Source organism: Panthera onca, chromosome B4, assembly GCF_046562875.1.
Source record: "Panthera onca isolate mPanOnc1 chromosome B4, mPanOnc1 haplotype 2, whole genome shotgun sequence".
In the NCBI taxonomy this organism is placed as follows: Eukaryota; Metazoa; Chordata; class Mammalia; order Carnivora; family Felidae; genus Panthera; species Panthera onca.
The window spans coordinates 76,768,794-76,787,763 of record NC_138345.1 but is presented as its reverse complement, the minus strand read 5'-3'; the positions used below and the strand labels follow the sequence as shown (position 1 = coordinate 76,787,763).

At 36.3% G+C, this 18,970-nt stretch overlaps 1 protein-coding gene across 11 annotated transcripts in view; it reads right to left on the bottom strand.

The window, feature by feature from the left end:
- The window catches only part of LARP4 (La ribonucleoprotein 4), a 64,722-nt gene that overhangs the window by 33,426 nt on the left and 12,326 nt on the right, over positions 1–18,970 (bottom strand). For 8 of the 11 annotated variants that reach the window (XM_060657650.3, XM_060657651.3, XM_078449876.2 and 5 more), the window contains 5 exons: positions 9,771–9,918; positions 8,967–9,140; positions 6,378–6,453; positions 2,675–2,811; positions 35–138 (listed from right to left, as the gene is read on the bottom strand). In XM_060657650.3, the coding sequence (XP_060513633.3) occupies positions 35–138; positions 2,675–2,811; positions 6,378–6,453; positions 8,967–9,140; positions 9,771–9,918 (639 nt within the window). The remainder of the gene's footprint in view (positions 1–34; positions 139–2,674; positions 2,812–6,377; positions 6,454–8,966; positions 9,141–9,770; positions 9,919–18,970) is intronic. The other 3 variants (XM_060657652.3, XM_060657649.3, XM_060657654.3) reach the window with 2 other exon arrangements.

Genomic DNA, 18,970 nt, shown 5'->3' with positions numbered 1-18,970 from the left:
AAGAACACTTAGCTTTAACAATGCTTAATAATACCTCTATAGGTGTTGTTTCAGGAATCTCTCTAAGAATCACAATACAACGCTTATGACTTGGTCTCACTTTCTCGCCCTTCTCATCAACTTGTACCATGGGAGAAGCTGCAATTTAAAAAAATATTTCATTCAAAAACGACAAGAAGAGATATTAAGAATGTCATTAAAAACTATTTATTTCTATTTCCAAGTGAATAAATTAGCAGAGGTTAAGAAATTATGTTGTAGAACCAAAGATTACAGTTAACAAAGATTACAAAAAACACTGTCAAGTGTTATTCTTTCAACAAATACAGAGTACTTACTTTGTGTCTTGGCACTGCATTGGGGTTGAAAAACTTTCAGGAGCATACAATACATAGCTACACGGTAATTACCCTGTGTACAGTTACCAAATTCTGTATTTCTGGAGATAATGAAATCAGTGTATTTGCATTCCACTCTTGTAATCAGATTATAGTACTGCATTCTGATGTGAAGAAATTCTTCTTAAAATCTAAGAAGCACTTAAACCAAGAATTATACTCAAATAATTGTAACTTTTCCTTGATGTTAACATATTTATTCTTACATACTATTACAGACACTTAGAAGCCATCTCTTAGATGCTGATTTTGAGGAAATATTTAATGAAGATAATACCACATAGCCCAAACTTTTATTTGTAGTCTCTTCAGAGAGATAATATGCCATATTTCTCTGAACAGGTAAGCAGTCAGTATAAAACAGAACAGGGAAGAAGTGTTGGGTGGAAGTACTAGGTTCCCTTAGAGGTGGAGGATTCTGCTGGTCTCTCAGCTGACTTTCTTCGGATGAGAAGACTGGCTCATCTTAAGAAACCATCGCACAAACCAATCAGAGATTTCATAAATGTATTTAGCCCTCTGAGAATGGAAATCCTCTATTCCGATATAAGTCTACTATTGGACTTGGTATATTTAACTTTTAAACATTTTTAACAATATATTTCATATAAAAGTGAAGACCTGCCTTTATTCAGGCAAGTAGTTAAAACTTTGGTAAGAGAGGTTACCAAGAAATACTGATAGAAGACACAAACACTATTAAAAATGCTTATAACCTGGGGCGCCTGTGTGGCTCAGTTGGTTAGGCGACTGACTTTGGCTCAGGTCATGATCTCACAGTTTGTGAGTTCAAGCCCCGTGTCGAGCTCTGTATTGACAGCTCAGAGCCTGGAGACTGCTTCAGATTCTGTGTCTCCCCCTCTCTCTACCCCTCCCCTGCTCATGCTCTGTGTCTCTCAATAATAAATAAATGTTAAAAAAAATTAAAAATAAATAAAAATAAAAATGCTTAGAACCTGAAATTCTTTATTAAACTTTAGAGTACTATTTATCAAACTATAATTTTTAGTTTAGTTTAGCAATTCTTTTAACAGCCTGTGAAATCAATTTAGAAAAAAAAAGGGGGGTTAACTACAAGCATTTAGTATTAATCTGCATAATTAACATTTCAGTTGCATATGGGTATGTGGTGTGTGTACTGGGCTCTAATGTAAAATGTACTACTTGGGTTCAAAAGTTTGAAACAGATTGTTTAGAAGGTGTGACAATGATACAAATAACTTTCTGATAGCCCAGAAAAGTGAGATATAATTGCTTACATAGAAAACCTTGGATTGCAAGTAACTTGTTCTGCAAGTGTTCCACAAGGCGAGTAAACATTTCTAATAAATTTTAACTTGATAAACAAGCGACGCCTTGCAATACAAGTAGTACGTGACGCCAAATGTCACATGATCACAACTGAGGCAATAGTTCTTGAAATTCGCTTTTATATACAAGTGCTTTGGATTACAAACATGGTTCTGGAATGAATTATGCTCGCAAACCAACGTGTAAGTGGGTATTAAGACAAACAACCAAGGTATAGAAATGATATAGAAGCTAAATACCAAGTCAGTAAAAATAAATTATTGGAACAGAATAACAAAAAATAAGGAGTTAACAATTCCCTGCCTGATGAGCAGAGCTTACTGTATGGAATTGTCAAATCATGATGCTGTATACCTGAAACTAATATAACATTGTATGTCAATTACAATTAAAAAAAATAAAAATAAATGGCAAATGGGCGCCTCGGTGGCTCAGTCGGTTAAGTGTCCAAATCTTGGTTTTGGCTCAGGTCATGATCTCACAGTTTGAGTTTGAGGGGCATCTGGGTGGCTCATTTGGCTAAGGGTCCAACTTTGGCTCAGGTCATGATCTCGTGGTTTGTGGGTTTAAGCCACATATCAGGCTCTGTGCAGACTAGCTCAGAGCCTGGAGCCTGCTTCAGATTCTGTGTCTCCCTCTCTCTCAGCCCCTCCCCACTCTCTCACTTTCTGTCAAAAAAATAAAATAAAAAACGTTAGAAAAAAAAAGAATAGTTCATGAGTTTGAGCCCCATGTCGGCCTCTGCACTGACGGTGTGGAGCCTGCTTGGGATTCTTTGTCTCCCTCTCTCTGTGCCTTTCCTGGGCTTATACACTTTTTATCTCAAAAATAAACAAACATTAAAATAAAGTAAGTAAATAAATGGCAAACAAACACAAAACCAAAAAACCCTGCATAACCAGAAATCAAAAGAATATTCAGCCTTTTGACTTTAAAAATTAAGCTAAAAGGTATGATTTACATACATCTCAATACTTCAAGAATTAGATCAGGGTCTGTGGTCAGCTTTTTTATTTCTTCCATGTTGGCAACTGTCCAAATTGGGATGAACTGATCACTGTCCATTTGAGATATCAGGTAAAGATCCTTTGATAAATTTTCTCTGAAAGAAATAAACAGAAGAGTCCTATAAAACAATTCTTAAAAGGCACCTGAAAAGGTGCCTTATTCATTTTTGTCACTTAGTCTAGGAAAACAAAATCATGCCATCAGAAAACAATACAGTGAACTATAAAAACACATAATATACAACAGGATACTCTAACAACTTCCAGAAAGTTTCTGAATCCCCAAATACATCAGGCCAATAGTTCTGAAAAAGTTTTGAACTTTATAGAATTATATTGACATGGAAAGAGGCTTAATATTAAATTGAAAAGTATATTACAAAATATTACATACAGTGTAGTTCCATCTTATAAACACTTTATCACTGATGTTAGAATATTCATATGAGAAAAATTATAGCTTTAACCATGGGTTGGACTGTAAAGGATTTAAAATTTCTAAATGTTCCCATTTATGTTTGATTTTTTAATTTAAATTTCAGTAATAAATTTAAAACTAAAACATTTAAAAGATTCTTTAAAATACATTTAAAAAGATATAAACACTCCTATCTTAGACATAAAACCTTATGTAACAAAATGAAGTAAAATCAAACTCATGCTGTCTTCTTCACATCAGATCTTTGAAGTAGTTTGGTTATAAATAGATAGAAGTCTCTACTTAAAAGCCACCTTTTCTCAATGACCCTATTTAAAACAGACATCATCCAAGCACTCGATTCCCCTTCCCTTACTTACAGTGCTCTAATTTTCTTCCATAGCACTTATCACTTAACATACTTCTAAGCTGTTTATTTATTATGGTTTATTATGTTTGTCTCCTCCAGCCAGAATACAGGTTCCATGAAGGATCTCTGTCATTCAAAATGTTTTTTTTTTTTAAAGATTTTATTTTTAAGCAACCTCTACACCCAATACAGGGCTAGAACTCACAACCCAAGGTCAAGAGTCACATGTCTACTGATCACCAGCCAGGTGCTCCCAAAATGTATTTCAATGCTCTACTGCCTGGCAAAGAGTAGGATCAAACGCCTTTATCTTCAAGTTTTATTAAAATAAAGTAGTAATTACTACTACTGGCTAACAGGTTATTTGGGGGGCAAAAAAGAATAGAGAAGATATCAGTAAAGGTTAAACTCACTTTAGCATAAAAGGAGAAACACAGTAATAGCACCTTCATCAAGATATTCTTTAAGAACTTAAAAATAAGACAACTATAAACAGAATATTTATACAACTAAGGCGTTGTATCCTAAATCAATTCTGAACTTCAGCATGTCTGTTCTTAATAAATCTTGTGTCAAACTCTTAAAGAAACTCTATCTTGTCAAAAGTCAAATTAATAGATATAAATCCCATATATGATTTGACTACTCATGAGTAGTAATACCCAATATGTATTAATAACAATTCTGCTGAGCTACAAATGTCAATCGCACAGCCGGTTTGAATGGTATCAGAGTTCTGAGTAGGACGTGGTAGATCATGCCAAGCCAGAGCTCCTACTGCAACAACTAAAAAAGACTAGCTAAATTATAAAACCATGCTTTTGGAGATAAGAGAGAGAAGCTACAATGACAAAATGATATTCCAGAAAGATGTTCTTTCGTTCCTGAGGGAATTTGCAGATCTGGGACCAGGGGGAAACCAGCAGAGCTTTAGGCAGTTGCACAGGACTGGCACTATGAATTAGAAACTAAAGGAGCTCCTAACATGCAGATTTCCCTCCATATGATGTTTTCGAGTTCTAAGGAGGAAGATGGGAGACTGGGAGCCCGGCTGAAAAGGCACTGTAATATCTCTGTGGTTTTGTGCAAGTTCCAGTGGAAGGAGGAACTTGCATCAAACAAGACAGGTCTCCCCCATAAGACATTTGCCAGGTTTGGAAGCTTACGGGATAAGAGACTAAAGAGCTAATCTCAAACCTCTCAAGAACAGACTGAATCTTCCTTGGTGTTTTAGGACTGAAGGTAACAGGAAAAGGACAACTTCTGAATCAAAAGGCTGAAAAGGTCATGCCTAAGGAACAGAGATAAATCAGAGGTAGACGGGAGTCTAATTAAAGCGGCTGAGAGACACCTGGGTGTCGGCTGGACATCTGACTCTTGATTTCAGCTCAGATCAAGATCTCATGGTCGTCGAGATGGAGCCCCACAGTGCACTCTGTGCTGACAAGGTGGAGCCTGCTTGGGATTCTCCGCCCCTCTCTCTCTGTCCCTCTTCTGCTTGTGCAATACATTAAAAAAAAAAAAAAAAAAAAAAAAGTGGCTGCTCAGCACTAACCTAGCTCAACTCCTGACTGGATTGAAGGTATCAATCTGCTTCTGCCTACCTGAAGAAAAACTCAAGTCTTGTCTAGAGGGGAAAATTACGTAACTTACAACTCCTAGCTTTTTTAATATGTCCAGTATATAATCAAAATTTATAAGACATGCAAAAAGTCAGGGAATTATGACAGGGAAGCATGAGAAAAACTCAGAAACATAAGCAGATACACAAACTATCCAGTTAGTAGGTGAAGATGTTTAAATAACTATTACAGGGGCGCCTGGGTGGCTCAGTCGGTTAAGCATCCGACTTCGGCTCAGGTCACGATCTCACAGTTTGTGAGTTCGAGCCCCTCGTTGGGCTCTGTGTTGACAGCTCAGAGCCTGGAGCCAGCTTTAGATTCTATGTCTCCTTCTCTCTCTGCCCCTCCCCAACTTGTGCTCTGTCTCTCTATGTCTCTCAAAAAACAAATAAATGTTAAATAAATAAATAAATAATACAAGTATATTACAGAAAATGAATTGTAAGCACAAATGACTAGAGAAAAGACAGAAGGCTCTTGCTTTTATTCTTTTATCCTGTACTAGACTATAAAGGCAAAGAGTAAAAAGGAGGGGAAAAGAAAGGAGCTATTTAGGATAAAGAATCAATTAAACGTGAGTCAAGAGTATAAAAAAGTCTATGATAAAATCCAGGTTTCTAGCTTGAGAAACTGGTTTACTTGGTCCTACCTCTCACGATATACAGGATAAATAGAAAACATTACATTTGCATGCATAGCCAAACTTCTGTTTATTTTGAAAAGGGCAGTTTTACATACTAAAGTTTTATGACATCTAAGCTGTAGATATACCTACATAATTATCTGTAAATAAGACATCTTGAAACGTCTGCCTGAAAGAACTCCTTATCTAATAGAAGGTACTGGTAACATAAATTCTATGCCCATCCACCTATCTTGCTAAAAGTAACTCTATGATCAAAGGTTACAAGAGCCAACTACTAAAAAATATAAATTAAGAGATAACCCACTTTTTTGAGAACCCTAAACCTGAATATGTTCATAGGAAAAGTATCTAATATCCTACCCAAAAGTAATCCAATCCAGTAATTTAATTATCTTCCTACTAAGACTAGATCCTTTTTGCATATCCAATTAGAGATTACATCTTTAAACCTAGTTAAGAAATATATTAAAGAATAATACCAAAATACATCACTGAAGGGAATTAAAACCACCATTCTTCCACTCTATTTCATGGGTATTTTACATCTACTAACCGAACAATGCAAAAAGTGAGAAATATCAATTAAAAACAAATGAATACTGTACCGGGAGAAACAGAATTCTAATTGTTTCTTCAGACATTCTTTTAGGTCTTCTGTAGAAATTGCTGAACTGCTTTCTCCTGAAGGTAGAAAACAGAGGAAAAAGTTAATATCAAATTACCGTAGGTGGTAAATATTACAAATTGTTGACTCAGAATAAGTTACAAAGTATGTACAAATTAAAATTCATGACAAAACTATTATTTTTAAAATTCAATTAGCACAAAGTCTAATTTCTTTCCACCTATCTATTCTATCTTTAGATAAATTTCAGATCAGTTTAAAATTTTATCAAGAAATGAACAAAGCACCATGAATACTAAAAATACTTGGCTTTCTGTAAAATACTACCCTAAATACTTTTAAAATGTGATACTACTTATTCCTTTAACGAAAGCTCAAAGAACAAAAGTAACAGTAATCTAAATTTGAAGGAACTAGATAAATAAATTGAAATATATGTATATATCTCTCCACATCTGTATTATTGATACTAAATCTGATGTTATTTATACTTCTTAAACTTCTATCTCTTAATACTCTTTTCTTTTCATTTCTTAATTTTAGAGCACTTTATCTTCCTAGGAATATTTAACGTTTATTTATTTTTGAGACAGAGAGAGACAAAGCATGAACGGGGGAGGGTCAGAGAGAGGGAGACACAGAATCTGAAACAGGCTCCAGGCTCTGAGCTGTCAGCACAGAGCCCAACGCGGGGCTCGAACTCACGGACTGTGAGATCATGACCTGAGCCGAAGTCGGACGCTTAACCGACCAAGCCACCCAGGCGCCCCCTAGGAATATTTAAAACACTCAAACAGCCAAAGTTTCAGATCAACTCTAACAACCTTCTATGATTATATTATTTAAACCCAGAACAAGACTTTTCTTTCCCCCCCCAGGACTCAAGCCTGGAAAACCATCACTCTTTCATTAGAATCTTAAACAAAACATTACACACTCAAAGCATGTAATTTGTCCTCTTCTTAAAAAGCATTAGTGATTAGGCTAATTTCCTTTAAATGTACAGACAACAGAATGTGCATAAAGATAAATAAATTCTGTGCATGATTTTACCACTACCTTGTCTTATTACTCAAAATTCAAAGTAGTATTAGATATTAGATTAACGTCATTAAAGATGAATATAAGGGGCACTTGGGTGGCTCAGTCAGTTAAGCGTCCGACACTTCATCTCTGCTCAGGTCGTGATCTCACAGTTCCTTATTTCGAGCCCCACATCGGGCTCCACAATGAAAGCCTGAGGCCTGCTTGGGATTCTCTCTCTCTCTCTCTCTCTCTCTCTCTCTCTCTGCTCCTCCCCTGCTCATACTCTGTCTCTCTCGCAAAAGTAAATAAGACATTAAAAAAAATTTAAAAAAAAAGAAGCATTCTATTTCCATGTATATGCAATCTAATACAAAATCCAACCACCCAAGTGTGCTAAATAAGCAAGAACTTCATTTAACTTTTCAATGTCATTACAGCAAACCTATTAAAATACCAACTGGTTGCCACATTACTTAAACCAACTCTATGTTTAAAGTACCCAGTGGTTAAGTATATTATGACCACAGGTAGGGAGGAGAACCTACCACCTTAAATAATTATATGGAAATACCACCCATGCTACTTCAGGAATCAACTTACAAGCTCACAAAACTTAGAAATCTAGTCCAAATGTTTACAATAAATGAGGAAATTGAGGACAAAGGTTTGTACACCTTGACTGAAGTCAAAGAACTAAAGCAGCAATAGAAGAGAGTATTCCCTATTACATGTATTTTCCAAAGAGATCCTTTAAGTCAGAAAGATTGTTAGGTAGTTGGGGTCTATGGTCCATTTTTAGTTTCTTTTAAATCTCATCCATTTTAAATTCAGGCAACTACTAACCCATGCTAGTTTTATAAATGTGAAAAAACATGTTTCACAAGTTGAATTGCAGAAGAACCATGTTTTTAATACTGTGATTTTCTCAAAATTAATCCCTGCAATTTCACATTTATAAATGCATTTCACACTGACAGAAGTAATGGGAAAATTGACAGAACTTGCACTGATCCCAACTAATAGATCAAGAAACTTGGGACTCTGAAAAATTATAATTAGGGTCTATTTTCACTATATTGACTATTTTTCCCTTTTATCTTTAATTTCACACTCTCCTAAACAGGATCTTTTCTCTAAACATTCTTTTGAATTACAATTTTCAGGACACCTGGGTGGCTCAGCTGCTTAAGTATCTGACTTCCCCTCAGGTCATGATCTCACGGCTTCTGAGTTCAAGCTTCACTTCGGACTCTGCGCTGACAGCTCAGAGCCTGGAGCTTGCTTCTGATCATGTCTCCCTCTCTCTCTGCCCCTCCCCAGTTCATGCTCTCTCTCTCTCCTCAAAAAAACAAACTTTAAAAAATAAATAAATTACAATCTTCATGTTTGCCCTTTTGAAAACAGTATTTATAAAAATCATCTAACATTTTATTACCATACAGTTCTTTTCAAATAAAGCAGACTGATCCATGCCATAGGTTTATTAGAACAATAAAGAAACTGTAAGGGGAAAAAACACTAGTTTACCAAATGTTCATTTTACCAATACAAGCATAAAGTTTACCAGGAACGTCATATATTTGGTAACTCAGATCTTCTGGCCCTAAAATCATTCCATCAGTTGATTCTTCAATGCCTATAGTATTTCTGGTGGTTTCACAAGATGAATACATTACTTCGTATTCCTTACACATATCATCTGAAAGCTCTGTATTACCTGTATTAAAAAATATATAATGAAAGTAAATAGAAATTCAATAAATCCTATCTTTAGGAACTCTGGGCACTATGTCTTTTATAGTAAGATTTTAAAGAATTCTACCAGTTGGGCAATGTCCGCATGGTTTTAGTAAGAATTCTCTTCCCAAAGGAGATAAGTTTTGACCCTTATGGATAAGCTAAAATGATTAACAATAGTTTAAACTCATATAGCACTATTTATGTATCAGACAGCTACATGCATTTAATTCATTTAATTCTCAGAAAATCCTATGCCAAAAGTAATTATTATTACTGTTTTACAGATGAAGGAAACAAGCACAGAGAAGTCATTTACCCAAAGTCAAACAGTGAGTAAATAGCATTGCCAATGATGGTATATCAAAATTAATTTATAAATACCATATTATAAGTGGGTTAAATGCTAGACCCAAAGACACAGCTACTATTTGAAACTAGTGATAACCCATTCATACTAAAAATAAGAACTGTGTACAAACTGCCTATTAAACATTTATAAATATATTTAATCAAATAATCAAAAGATGTACCCCAAAGTTCTATAAACTGGTTTGACCATATATTTAACCAAAATGTGATTTGTTCTGATGAAATATTTAGGACTTACCCTCAGGATGAGACCCTGATGTTGCTGCTGTTTCATGCCAAGAGCTTTCAGTTCCATGAGTTACTGGAGTGGCATCAGTATTTCCAGAAGGAATTTCTTGCCATACTTTGGCATTAGGATTTAAACCGGTTCCTTTAGATGTTACCTGCTAAATAATCAAAAGATCTATTTGTAAATTTTAAAAGTCAGTGTATTAAAATTACAATTTTAGATAATGGACTTGTCTATTTTTAATCTTTATTTTTGAGAGAGAGAAAGACAAGAGTGTGGGTGGGGGAGGGGCAGAGAGAGAGACAGACACAGAATCTGAAGCAGGCTCTAGGCTCTGAGCTGTCAGCACAGAGACCGATGCGGGGCTCAAACTCAAGAACTATGAGATCATGACCTGAGCCGAAGTCAGATGCTTAACCGACTGAGCCACACAGTCACCTCTTTAATGGACTTTTCTATTACTTAAATGTGAAGGAAACCCCAATCATATTAAGTAATTTAATAATAAATATTAAATAATACTTTAAAGTATTGGGCTCAACTTGACAATAAATCTTTTTAAGTAGATTAACTTGAATGTGTATGTATAAAATTTAGCTACCTATACAATAAAAAATATATCTCTATAAACAATTAATACAGAAATGTTGCTTTACCCCAATCTACTTGCATTTGTCATAAAATTTATTCAAACTATTCACCTATCTTTGGCTTATTTTTATGTATTTAGAGCAAATATTTTAGGTACCTAGAAGGATTTTCCAAAGTATATAATTCTTATTGCCATCTACACTGTGATACAGACCTTTGACTCTAAACAATTCTAACATTTAGAAATTTTTCCCACGTCAAAAACAGCAATGTGGGGTGTCTGGCTGGCTGAGTCAGTAGAGCATGCAATTCTTGATCCTGAAGTTGTGTGTTTGAGCCTGCACACTGGGTGCAGACATTACTTAAAATCTTGGGGCTGTGAGTGGCTCAGTTGGTTAACTGTCAGACTCTTGATTTTGCCTCAGGTCAAGATCTCACATTTCATGACAAAATTGCAACAACAAAAAACTAAAAATAGGGGAGCCTGGGTGGTTCAGTGAGTTGAGTGTCCAACTTTGACTTGGATCATGATCTCTCAGTTTGTGAGTTTGAGCCCCGCATTGGACTCTTTGCTATCAGCACGGGGCCTGCTTTGGATCCTCTCCCCTTCCCCCTTTCTGCCCCTTCTTCACTCATGCTCTTTCTCAAAACTAATGATTAAAAACAAAAAAGACTAAGAAAATTCTAGAAAAGATATACATATATACCCACAAGTAGGAAAATAAAGTACCACTTAACACCTATTAGATTAGCAAAGTACTTAAAAATAATTTCCACATTAGCATAAAATTTGCAAACTCATTCTTTACTGGAGACTATATAAGACTATATAAAATGGTGCACTCATATTCTATTAGCATTATTTGTAAGAGCCAACAAACAGAAATAACCCAGTCAAAAAAACCAGGAACAAGGGAAATTATGATACACTTTCTAGGTAAAGTATTGCACAGCCATTCAAAATTATAAAGATACACGACCATATTTTATAAAATCTAAAGGGGTACTACTAAATCAAAGAAAAAATTGCTGTATATTAAAACTGTGACATCAAATACTATTAAGATGTATCCCATTTGCCAGAGAAGTTTACAGTGTGCAACAATGTGCATCCTAGGGTTGACCAAATATGACAATGTCAAAATGGAAAATGCATTCACAAAATGAAGTGAAAAAAACCCACAACCACAATAACAAAAGCAAACATGTTAAGCAATTCTGGAGGAATTAGTACTTATATCAGTGTCTCCCTTTTACAGATAACCTATTAAATGAGAAATCATATATCCAACTAAAGACATACAGAGACTAAGTATGAAGTTAATATTAACAACAAATGATTACAACTCACAGATTATTACAACTGCAAAAAGTGCATAAACATAGACGTGGGCTAGAGAGGAACACAATCTGCTACAATACTCTGATCAAGGGTTTTTTTTCCCTTATAAAGCATTCCATTAAAATATTACCTTAAATTCGAATCATAAAAAATATAAAACTTAAAAAACATTTTTTCAAATCAGAGCATAAATGTTATAGTGCCTAGTACATTAACATCAAAGACTATTTTACACGTCTTGTGCCTGTATGTATATATGTAATATATCCCATTATTTTTTATACCAGTCAATATTTATTAAAGTTACATAAATGCTGATGAAAATCTTTGAACATCATTCTTTCCTTCTCCACCAAAGACATCATTCAGAAAAAAAAAATTTTTTTGTAGTAAACTCTTTAAGTTGTGGTTTCCCTGAAAATATTTTCTTAAATGTTTATTTATTTTTGAGGGGGGCAGGAGGGAGAAGGGGCAGAGAGCTTCGGAGACAGAATCTGAAGCAGGCTCGAGGCTCTGAACTGCCAGCACAGAGCCCAACACAGGGCTTAAACCCATGAACCACAATATCATGACCTGAGCCGAAGTCGGATGTCCAACAGACTTGAGCCACCCAGGCACCCCTCCCTGAAAATATTTTTACCCTCTACCTCTGCTATAGAAAGAATTTTTTTTTTTTTTTTTTTTTTTGGTGAAAAGAATTCTTACTAGGCACACATTCCCTTTCAGGTTATTAAAGATATCCCCACTGCCTTCTGTTTTGTACTGTTACTGATCAGAAACCAGCTATTAGTCTAGCTATCATTCCTAATCTCTCTTTGCTCAATTTTTGTCAGTGCTGATTTCCAGTTTTACAATCATCAGTCTAAGTGTGAAATTCTTTATTTAATCTACTTAGGATTCACTGTGCTCTTTTGAAATCTGATGCATCAACTCTGTAAATTCCCAGGTATAGCTCCTTCAAACTTTGCCTCTCCACCACCTACCTGCTCTATTACTTCCTTCTGGAATGCCAATATTTTGTACTTTCTCATACTATGTTCCACCTCTCTTTGTATCATTGTCTTTCCTATTTTCCATTTCCTTGTCTTTCAAGAAATTACATCCTGAGCAATTTATATTTCTTCCATTTCATCAATTCTCTCTTCATCTACTTCTAAAATGAACTTAACTTTTCCAATAAGTTTATAAGTTCTTTTTATAACTTTCATTTCTTGAAGTTCTTTTTGGTTCTTTTATCAAATCTGATGTTTTGTTTCCTGATCATCTTTTCAGTATCTTCCTTCCTTTAAGCATATTATTCTAATTTTATAGTCTGAACTTGATAAATTCACTATCTGCAATCTTTGAGGGTTTGATTTTGTGATCTGTCGTTTCTGCTAAATCATGCTCATTATGACTTACGTGCTTTATGATTTTATATTGTAAGTCCATTTTCCTTGGAACTTTATTTGTGGGAATTTTGAGCATTATGTTTAAAATATGCTCTTTAGGGGCGCCTGGGTGGCTCAGTCGGTTGAGTGTCCGCCTTTGACTCAGGTCAAGATCTCACAGCTCTTGAGTTCAAGCCCCATGTCGGCTCTGTGCTGACAGCTCAGAGCCTGGAGCCTGCGTTAGATTCTGTCTCCCTCTCTCTGCCCCTCCCCCGCTCATGCTCTCTCAAAAATAAACAAACATTAAAAAAAAATTTTAAATATGCTCTTTAGGAGAGGACTTGTTTTCCCTCTGTTAGATGACTGCACAGTTTATAAAACTACCAATCTGGTATTCCTTTAATTTTCAACATGATTTTTTGGGTAACAACTTGTGTGAATTTTAGCTCTACTTTGCAAAAAGAACATCTGTGGTTAGAATTACTAGGGAATACCTCTGCCTCACCAATCCAGAGTCACAGCTAAACCTGACAAGTTTCCTTTTCTCTGGGAAAGCTCACTCTCCCCCGGCCCTCCCCCCCCCCCCCTTTTTTTTTTTTACCATGTGTCCTGTCTCTAAGCACTGCCAATTAAAACCAAAGCTCTGGGCCAGTAAGAACCAACAGATGCATTAAGAGTAGCTCTACAGGGGCGCCTGGGTGGCTCAGTCGGTTAAGCGTCCGACTTCAGCTCAGGTCACGATCTCACGGTATGTGAGTTCGAGCCCCGCGCCGGGCTCTGTGCTGACTGCTCAGAGCCTGGAGCCTGTTTCAGATTCTGTGTCTCCCTCTCTCTCTGACCCTCCCCCGTTCATGCTCTGTCTCAAAAATAAATAAACGTTTAAAAAAAAAAAAAAAAGTAGCTCTACATTTATGACCTGCTTACCTCTTTGGATGAGTACTTTTTAATTATTTTTGGTCTGAAGACTTCATTTGCTTTCTTGCCAACTTAAAGCACTGCTTTAAAAAAAAAAAAACTTTTGGGGCGCCTGGGTGGCTCAGTCGGTTAAGCATCCGACTTCAGCTCAGGTCACGATCTCGCGGTCCGCGAGTTCGAGCCCCGCGTCCAGCTCTGGGCTGATGGCTCAGAGCCTGGAGCCTGCTTCCGATTCTGTGTCTCCCTCTGTCTCTGCCCCTCCCCCGTTCACACTCTGTCTCAAAAATAAATAAACGTTAAAAAAATAATAAAAAATTAAAAAAAAACTTTTTTAGGGGTGTCTGGGTGGCTCAGTCAGTTAAGTGTCCAACTCTTTTTAATTTTTTATTATTATGTTTATTTTGAGAGAGAAAGGGGGAGAGAGTGACAGAGTGCAAGTGGGGGAGGGGCAGAGAGAGAGAGAGAGACACAGAATCCGAAGCAAGCCTCCAGGCTTTGAGCTGTCAGCACAGAGCCCAAAGCAAGCCTCGAACCTAGGAGTGTGAGATCATGACCTGAGTCAAAGACGCTCAACCGACTAAGCCACCCAGGCGCCCCAAGTGTCCAACTCTTGATTTCAACTCAGGTCATGACTGAACCCCTGATTGGGCTCTGTGCTCATAGGGCGGAGCCTGCTTAGGAGTCTCTCTCTAGCTCTCTGCCCTTCCCCCACTCGCACACTTGTACTCTTTCTCAAAATACACAAACTTAGAAAAAAAAAATTCAAAAAAATATTTCAACCAATATTGTCAGTTTTTTCCAGAACATCTAGTTTATAATATTTCTTAAAAAAAAAAAGTATCAATATTGTCTTCATGAAGCTAAATTGAGAGTCATTCCAACATCTGAAAGACAAGTGTGGTATAACAACAAAAAAATTAACTTTATTCTGCCATCCAGTAATTATGCAATTACTGGCCCCAGTTTCTTCATTTTATTCACTTATTTATTTTTTAATTTTTTAAAATGTTTATTTATTTTTGAGAGAGAGTGAGAGAGACAGAGCATGAGTGGGGCAGGGGCAGAGAGAGAGAAGGGGAGACACAGAATCCAAAACAGGCTCCAGGCTCTGAGCTGTCAGCACAGAGCCTGACGTGGGGCTCGAACTCACACACCACGAGATCATGACCTGAACTGAAGGTGGACGCTTAACTGACTGAGCCATCCAGGAGTCCCTCCAGCTTCTTCATTTTTAAAGACATAATGTCTACTCTACCATAACTCCTTATAGTTTCTACAAATCTTGGGCACCTGACTTCATTTCTTTGGTCATTACTTCTTCTTTCCCTCTTATTATTTGCACACACCTCTATTTTGCTAACCACAATAATAGTTTATTTACATATGTGTTCTAAAGCAAAGCACTGGGCTCGAGAAAGGGAAAAACTAGGTCTTCCTGTTCCAGGGAAAATGTACAAAGGACAAACAGGAATAGTTAACTGCAAGGTATCATTTTTACCTATTGAACTACTTAATGTCATTTTGACAAGTATAAAAGGAAGCAAACGGTTCATTGCTGTAATTCATACAGTTTTTCTTTTTTTTTTTTTTTTAATTTTTTTTTTTTAACGTTTATTTATTTTTGAGACAGAGAGAGACAGAGCATGAACGGGGGAGGGGCAGAGAGAGAGGGAGACACAGAATCGGAAGGAGGCTCCAGGCTCTGAGCCATCAGCCCAGAGCCCAACGCGGGGCTCGAACTCACGGGGCCCCTGGGCCCCGAGATCGTGACCTGAGCCGAAGTCGGATGCCCAACCGACTGAGCCACCCAGGCGCCCCATTTCATACAGTTTTTCTAAGAGTTAGCAATGTTTATCAAAAGCCTTAAAAGTATACATTCTTTTAAAAATAGAATTACCATATGATCCAGTAATTTCACTATTGGGTCTTTACCCAAAGAAAATGAAAACACTATTTTGAAAGATGTATGCACTCCTAGGTTTACTGCAGCTATCTGCAATAAATTTCTTAAGCTACCTTGTCTGTGATATTGTTATAGTAGCTCAAATGGACTAAGACACCAACCACAGAGGATCTGTTCAATAACTGTAGTCCAGCCATATAAAGACTATCCCAGAGCCTTAAAATCATATTGTATGTAAAACTGGTGAAATATGAGTAAGTTCTGTGGACTGTAACAATATCAATTTGCTGGCCATTTATATAGTTATGGCAAGGTGTTACTATTCGGAGAAACTGAGCATAAAAGTACATGACACCACCCTGTACGGTTTTTGGGCAACTTGTGAATCCATAATTATTCCAAAATAAAATTTTTATAAATGGGGGGAAATATCGTAGAAGGCAGTGAAAATGTTCACAGAAACTTAGAATAAAAAACAAGCTGCTACCTTATGAAAGAAACTTTGAATTGTGTGAAATAATGCACAAGCACAGAAAACACTAGAGACTAAAAGTCAATGTTATAAGTGGTTATCTCTGAGCAGTAGCATTTTTATTCTCATTTTTGTGCTTTTCTGGATTTTCCTACAATGAACATCTACTACTTTTACAATCAATAAATAGATAATGAAACATCTAACATCCAAAATAAAAGACACATCAACTGGGAAAATCATCCTAGGCAAGTGACATAAAAGACTATTGTCTTCAAAGAAAGTAAGAAAAGTATAAACAAGCAAAAAGACAATTCACAGCTAATAAACATGGAAGAACATTCAATCACACTAGTCACTGAAGATATGCAAAATGAATCAATTATTTCATTTTATTTATTTATTTATTTTTAACGTTTATTTATTTTTGAGACAGAGAGAGACAGAGCATGAACAGGGGAGGGGCAGAGAGAGAGGGAGACACAGAATGGGAAGCAGGCTCCAGGCTCTGAGCCATCAGCCCAGAGCCCGACGCGAGGCTCGAACTCACGGACCGTGAGATCGTGACCTGAGCTGAAGTCGGATGCTTAACCGACTGAGCCACCCAGGTGCCCCACAATTATTTCATTTTAATCCAAATGGTGAATTTTTATAAATTGGGATGCCCGATGCTGACAAAGATACAGTAAACTGGGCAAGAGTAAAAACTGTCCTAAGACTTTTGGGAAGCAATTTGTCAATACTGATACAAAAAACTTTTAAAATGTTCACTCTTTGACCTACTGCAGTGGATTTTAACATAAAGGCTTTATATACAAGAGTGTCCTATATAGAATTACTCCACATAAAGAAAAATTGGAAACTGAAAACGTCCAACAAAAGAAGTTGTTGTGTTTTTCTAGGATAAAGTTTTTAAAACACAGTAATGAATCTGACAAGGCAGATAACTGCAACAACGACTTATTTTCTCATTTTAATTCTTGATAACCATGTTTGGTTAACTTTGTCTAAAGAATTCCATCAAAATCCTTTTCTTCCACAGAACCAGAAGCCCCTGAGCTACACAGTCACATAAAACATCTATCAAAGGATATAAACTGTACAACTGGACTTGGAAACTATCTGCCAAAATCACCACAAAAACATCCAAATTGTCAGTCCATAAAACTGACAGAAAAATCACCACCTCTATTTCTAAGCAATATACGTCATCACCAAATAAGCCAAAAGTGGTCTTCATTATTGGTCCATTTTATGCCATTTTATTTATCCTATGTGGGTGGGAAGAGATAAAAATGAAGGGAAAAATGAGAGACATCAAGTTCATGGCAAAAATGATACCTTCCGCTCATATAAGCAGTTTTAAGGTAACAGGAGTCCGAAACAGTCATCATGAATGTGGTAAAACCATGTCTTTGGTCATACATAACCATTTGTTTCACTTACCTATTTACTATCAGAAGATAGAAATCCCATGTCAATTAACCCTACAAATACTGAAAAATAAAGTATATAAACTGATTAAATTTGCTTCAAGCAAGTCAATCATCCAGGTTTAATTTTATATCCAATATTGAGAAGACCACTAAATTACAAGTACTTAAAAAAAAAAAGACACAAAACACCTGTCATTTCATCCAATACAAACTTCAGGGTCCTACTAGAAGATGCTTAGGGGTATTTCATGAAAAATAAAAATGGAAAATTAAACTGGAAATTTTTCACCCATTCTGACAGAGAAGAACAACAACATTTAATTTAGTTTAATTAATTAATTTAAATTAATTAATTTAAATTAATTAATTTAGAACACTCAATTTATCTTCATTAACAACTTCAGTTAAATATTTTTATCATACACATTTTGCAGATAAGAAAAAAGTTATTTTACCTAAAAGTAATCTGCCCAGGGGCACCTGGGTGCCTCAGTTGGTTGAGCATCCGACTTCGGCTCAGGTCATGATCTCGCGGTTTGTGGGTTCGGGCCCCCGCGTCGCATCGGGCTCTGTGCTGACAGCTTGGAGCCTAGAGCCTGCTTTGGATTCTGTGTCTCCCTCTCTCTCTGCCCCTTCCCTGCTCATACTCTGCCTCTGTCTCTCAAAAATAAATAAATGTTAAAAAATATTTTTTTTTTAAAGTAATCTGCCCAATGTTGCAAAGCGAATAAAGCAGAGGCAGGATTTCACCTCAGCAGTAGGGAGAGTCTGCCAATACATTTTTACAGTGGCTCTTAGCCACTACACTACAGTTAGTTACCTCAGAGAAAACTTTAAGACAACCAGTTATATACTACCTAAGGAATATAATAGACCTCCTCACCAAGCCAAATGATCCCTGGTTTAGTTCTGCCTAGACTAGCTAATAACCCAGAAAATATGGATACACCACCAGCTTAATAGGGTTCTGAGGGCAGAAGTCAATGCAGCTCTGCACTAATTTCTACCTCAGGATCAAGGTAATTTTCTATCCTAGGGCCACAGTTAATTTTTGGTAAAAAAAAAAAAAAAAAAAAAAAAGTAATATTCATGGCAGTTTATGCAATAAAATTTACCCTCTATCACAAAGCACTTTTCTTTACCTGAATTATTTTGTCAGCAAGCTCCACAATGGTGGTGA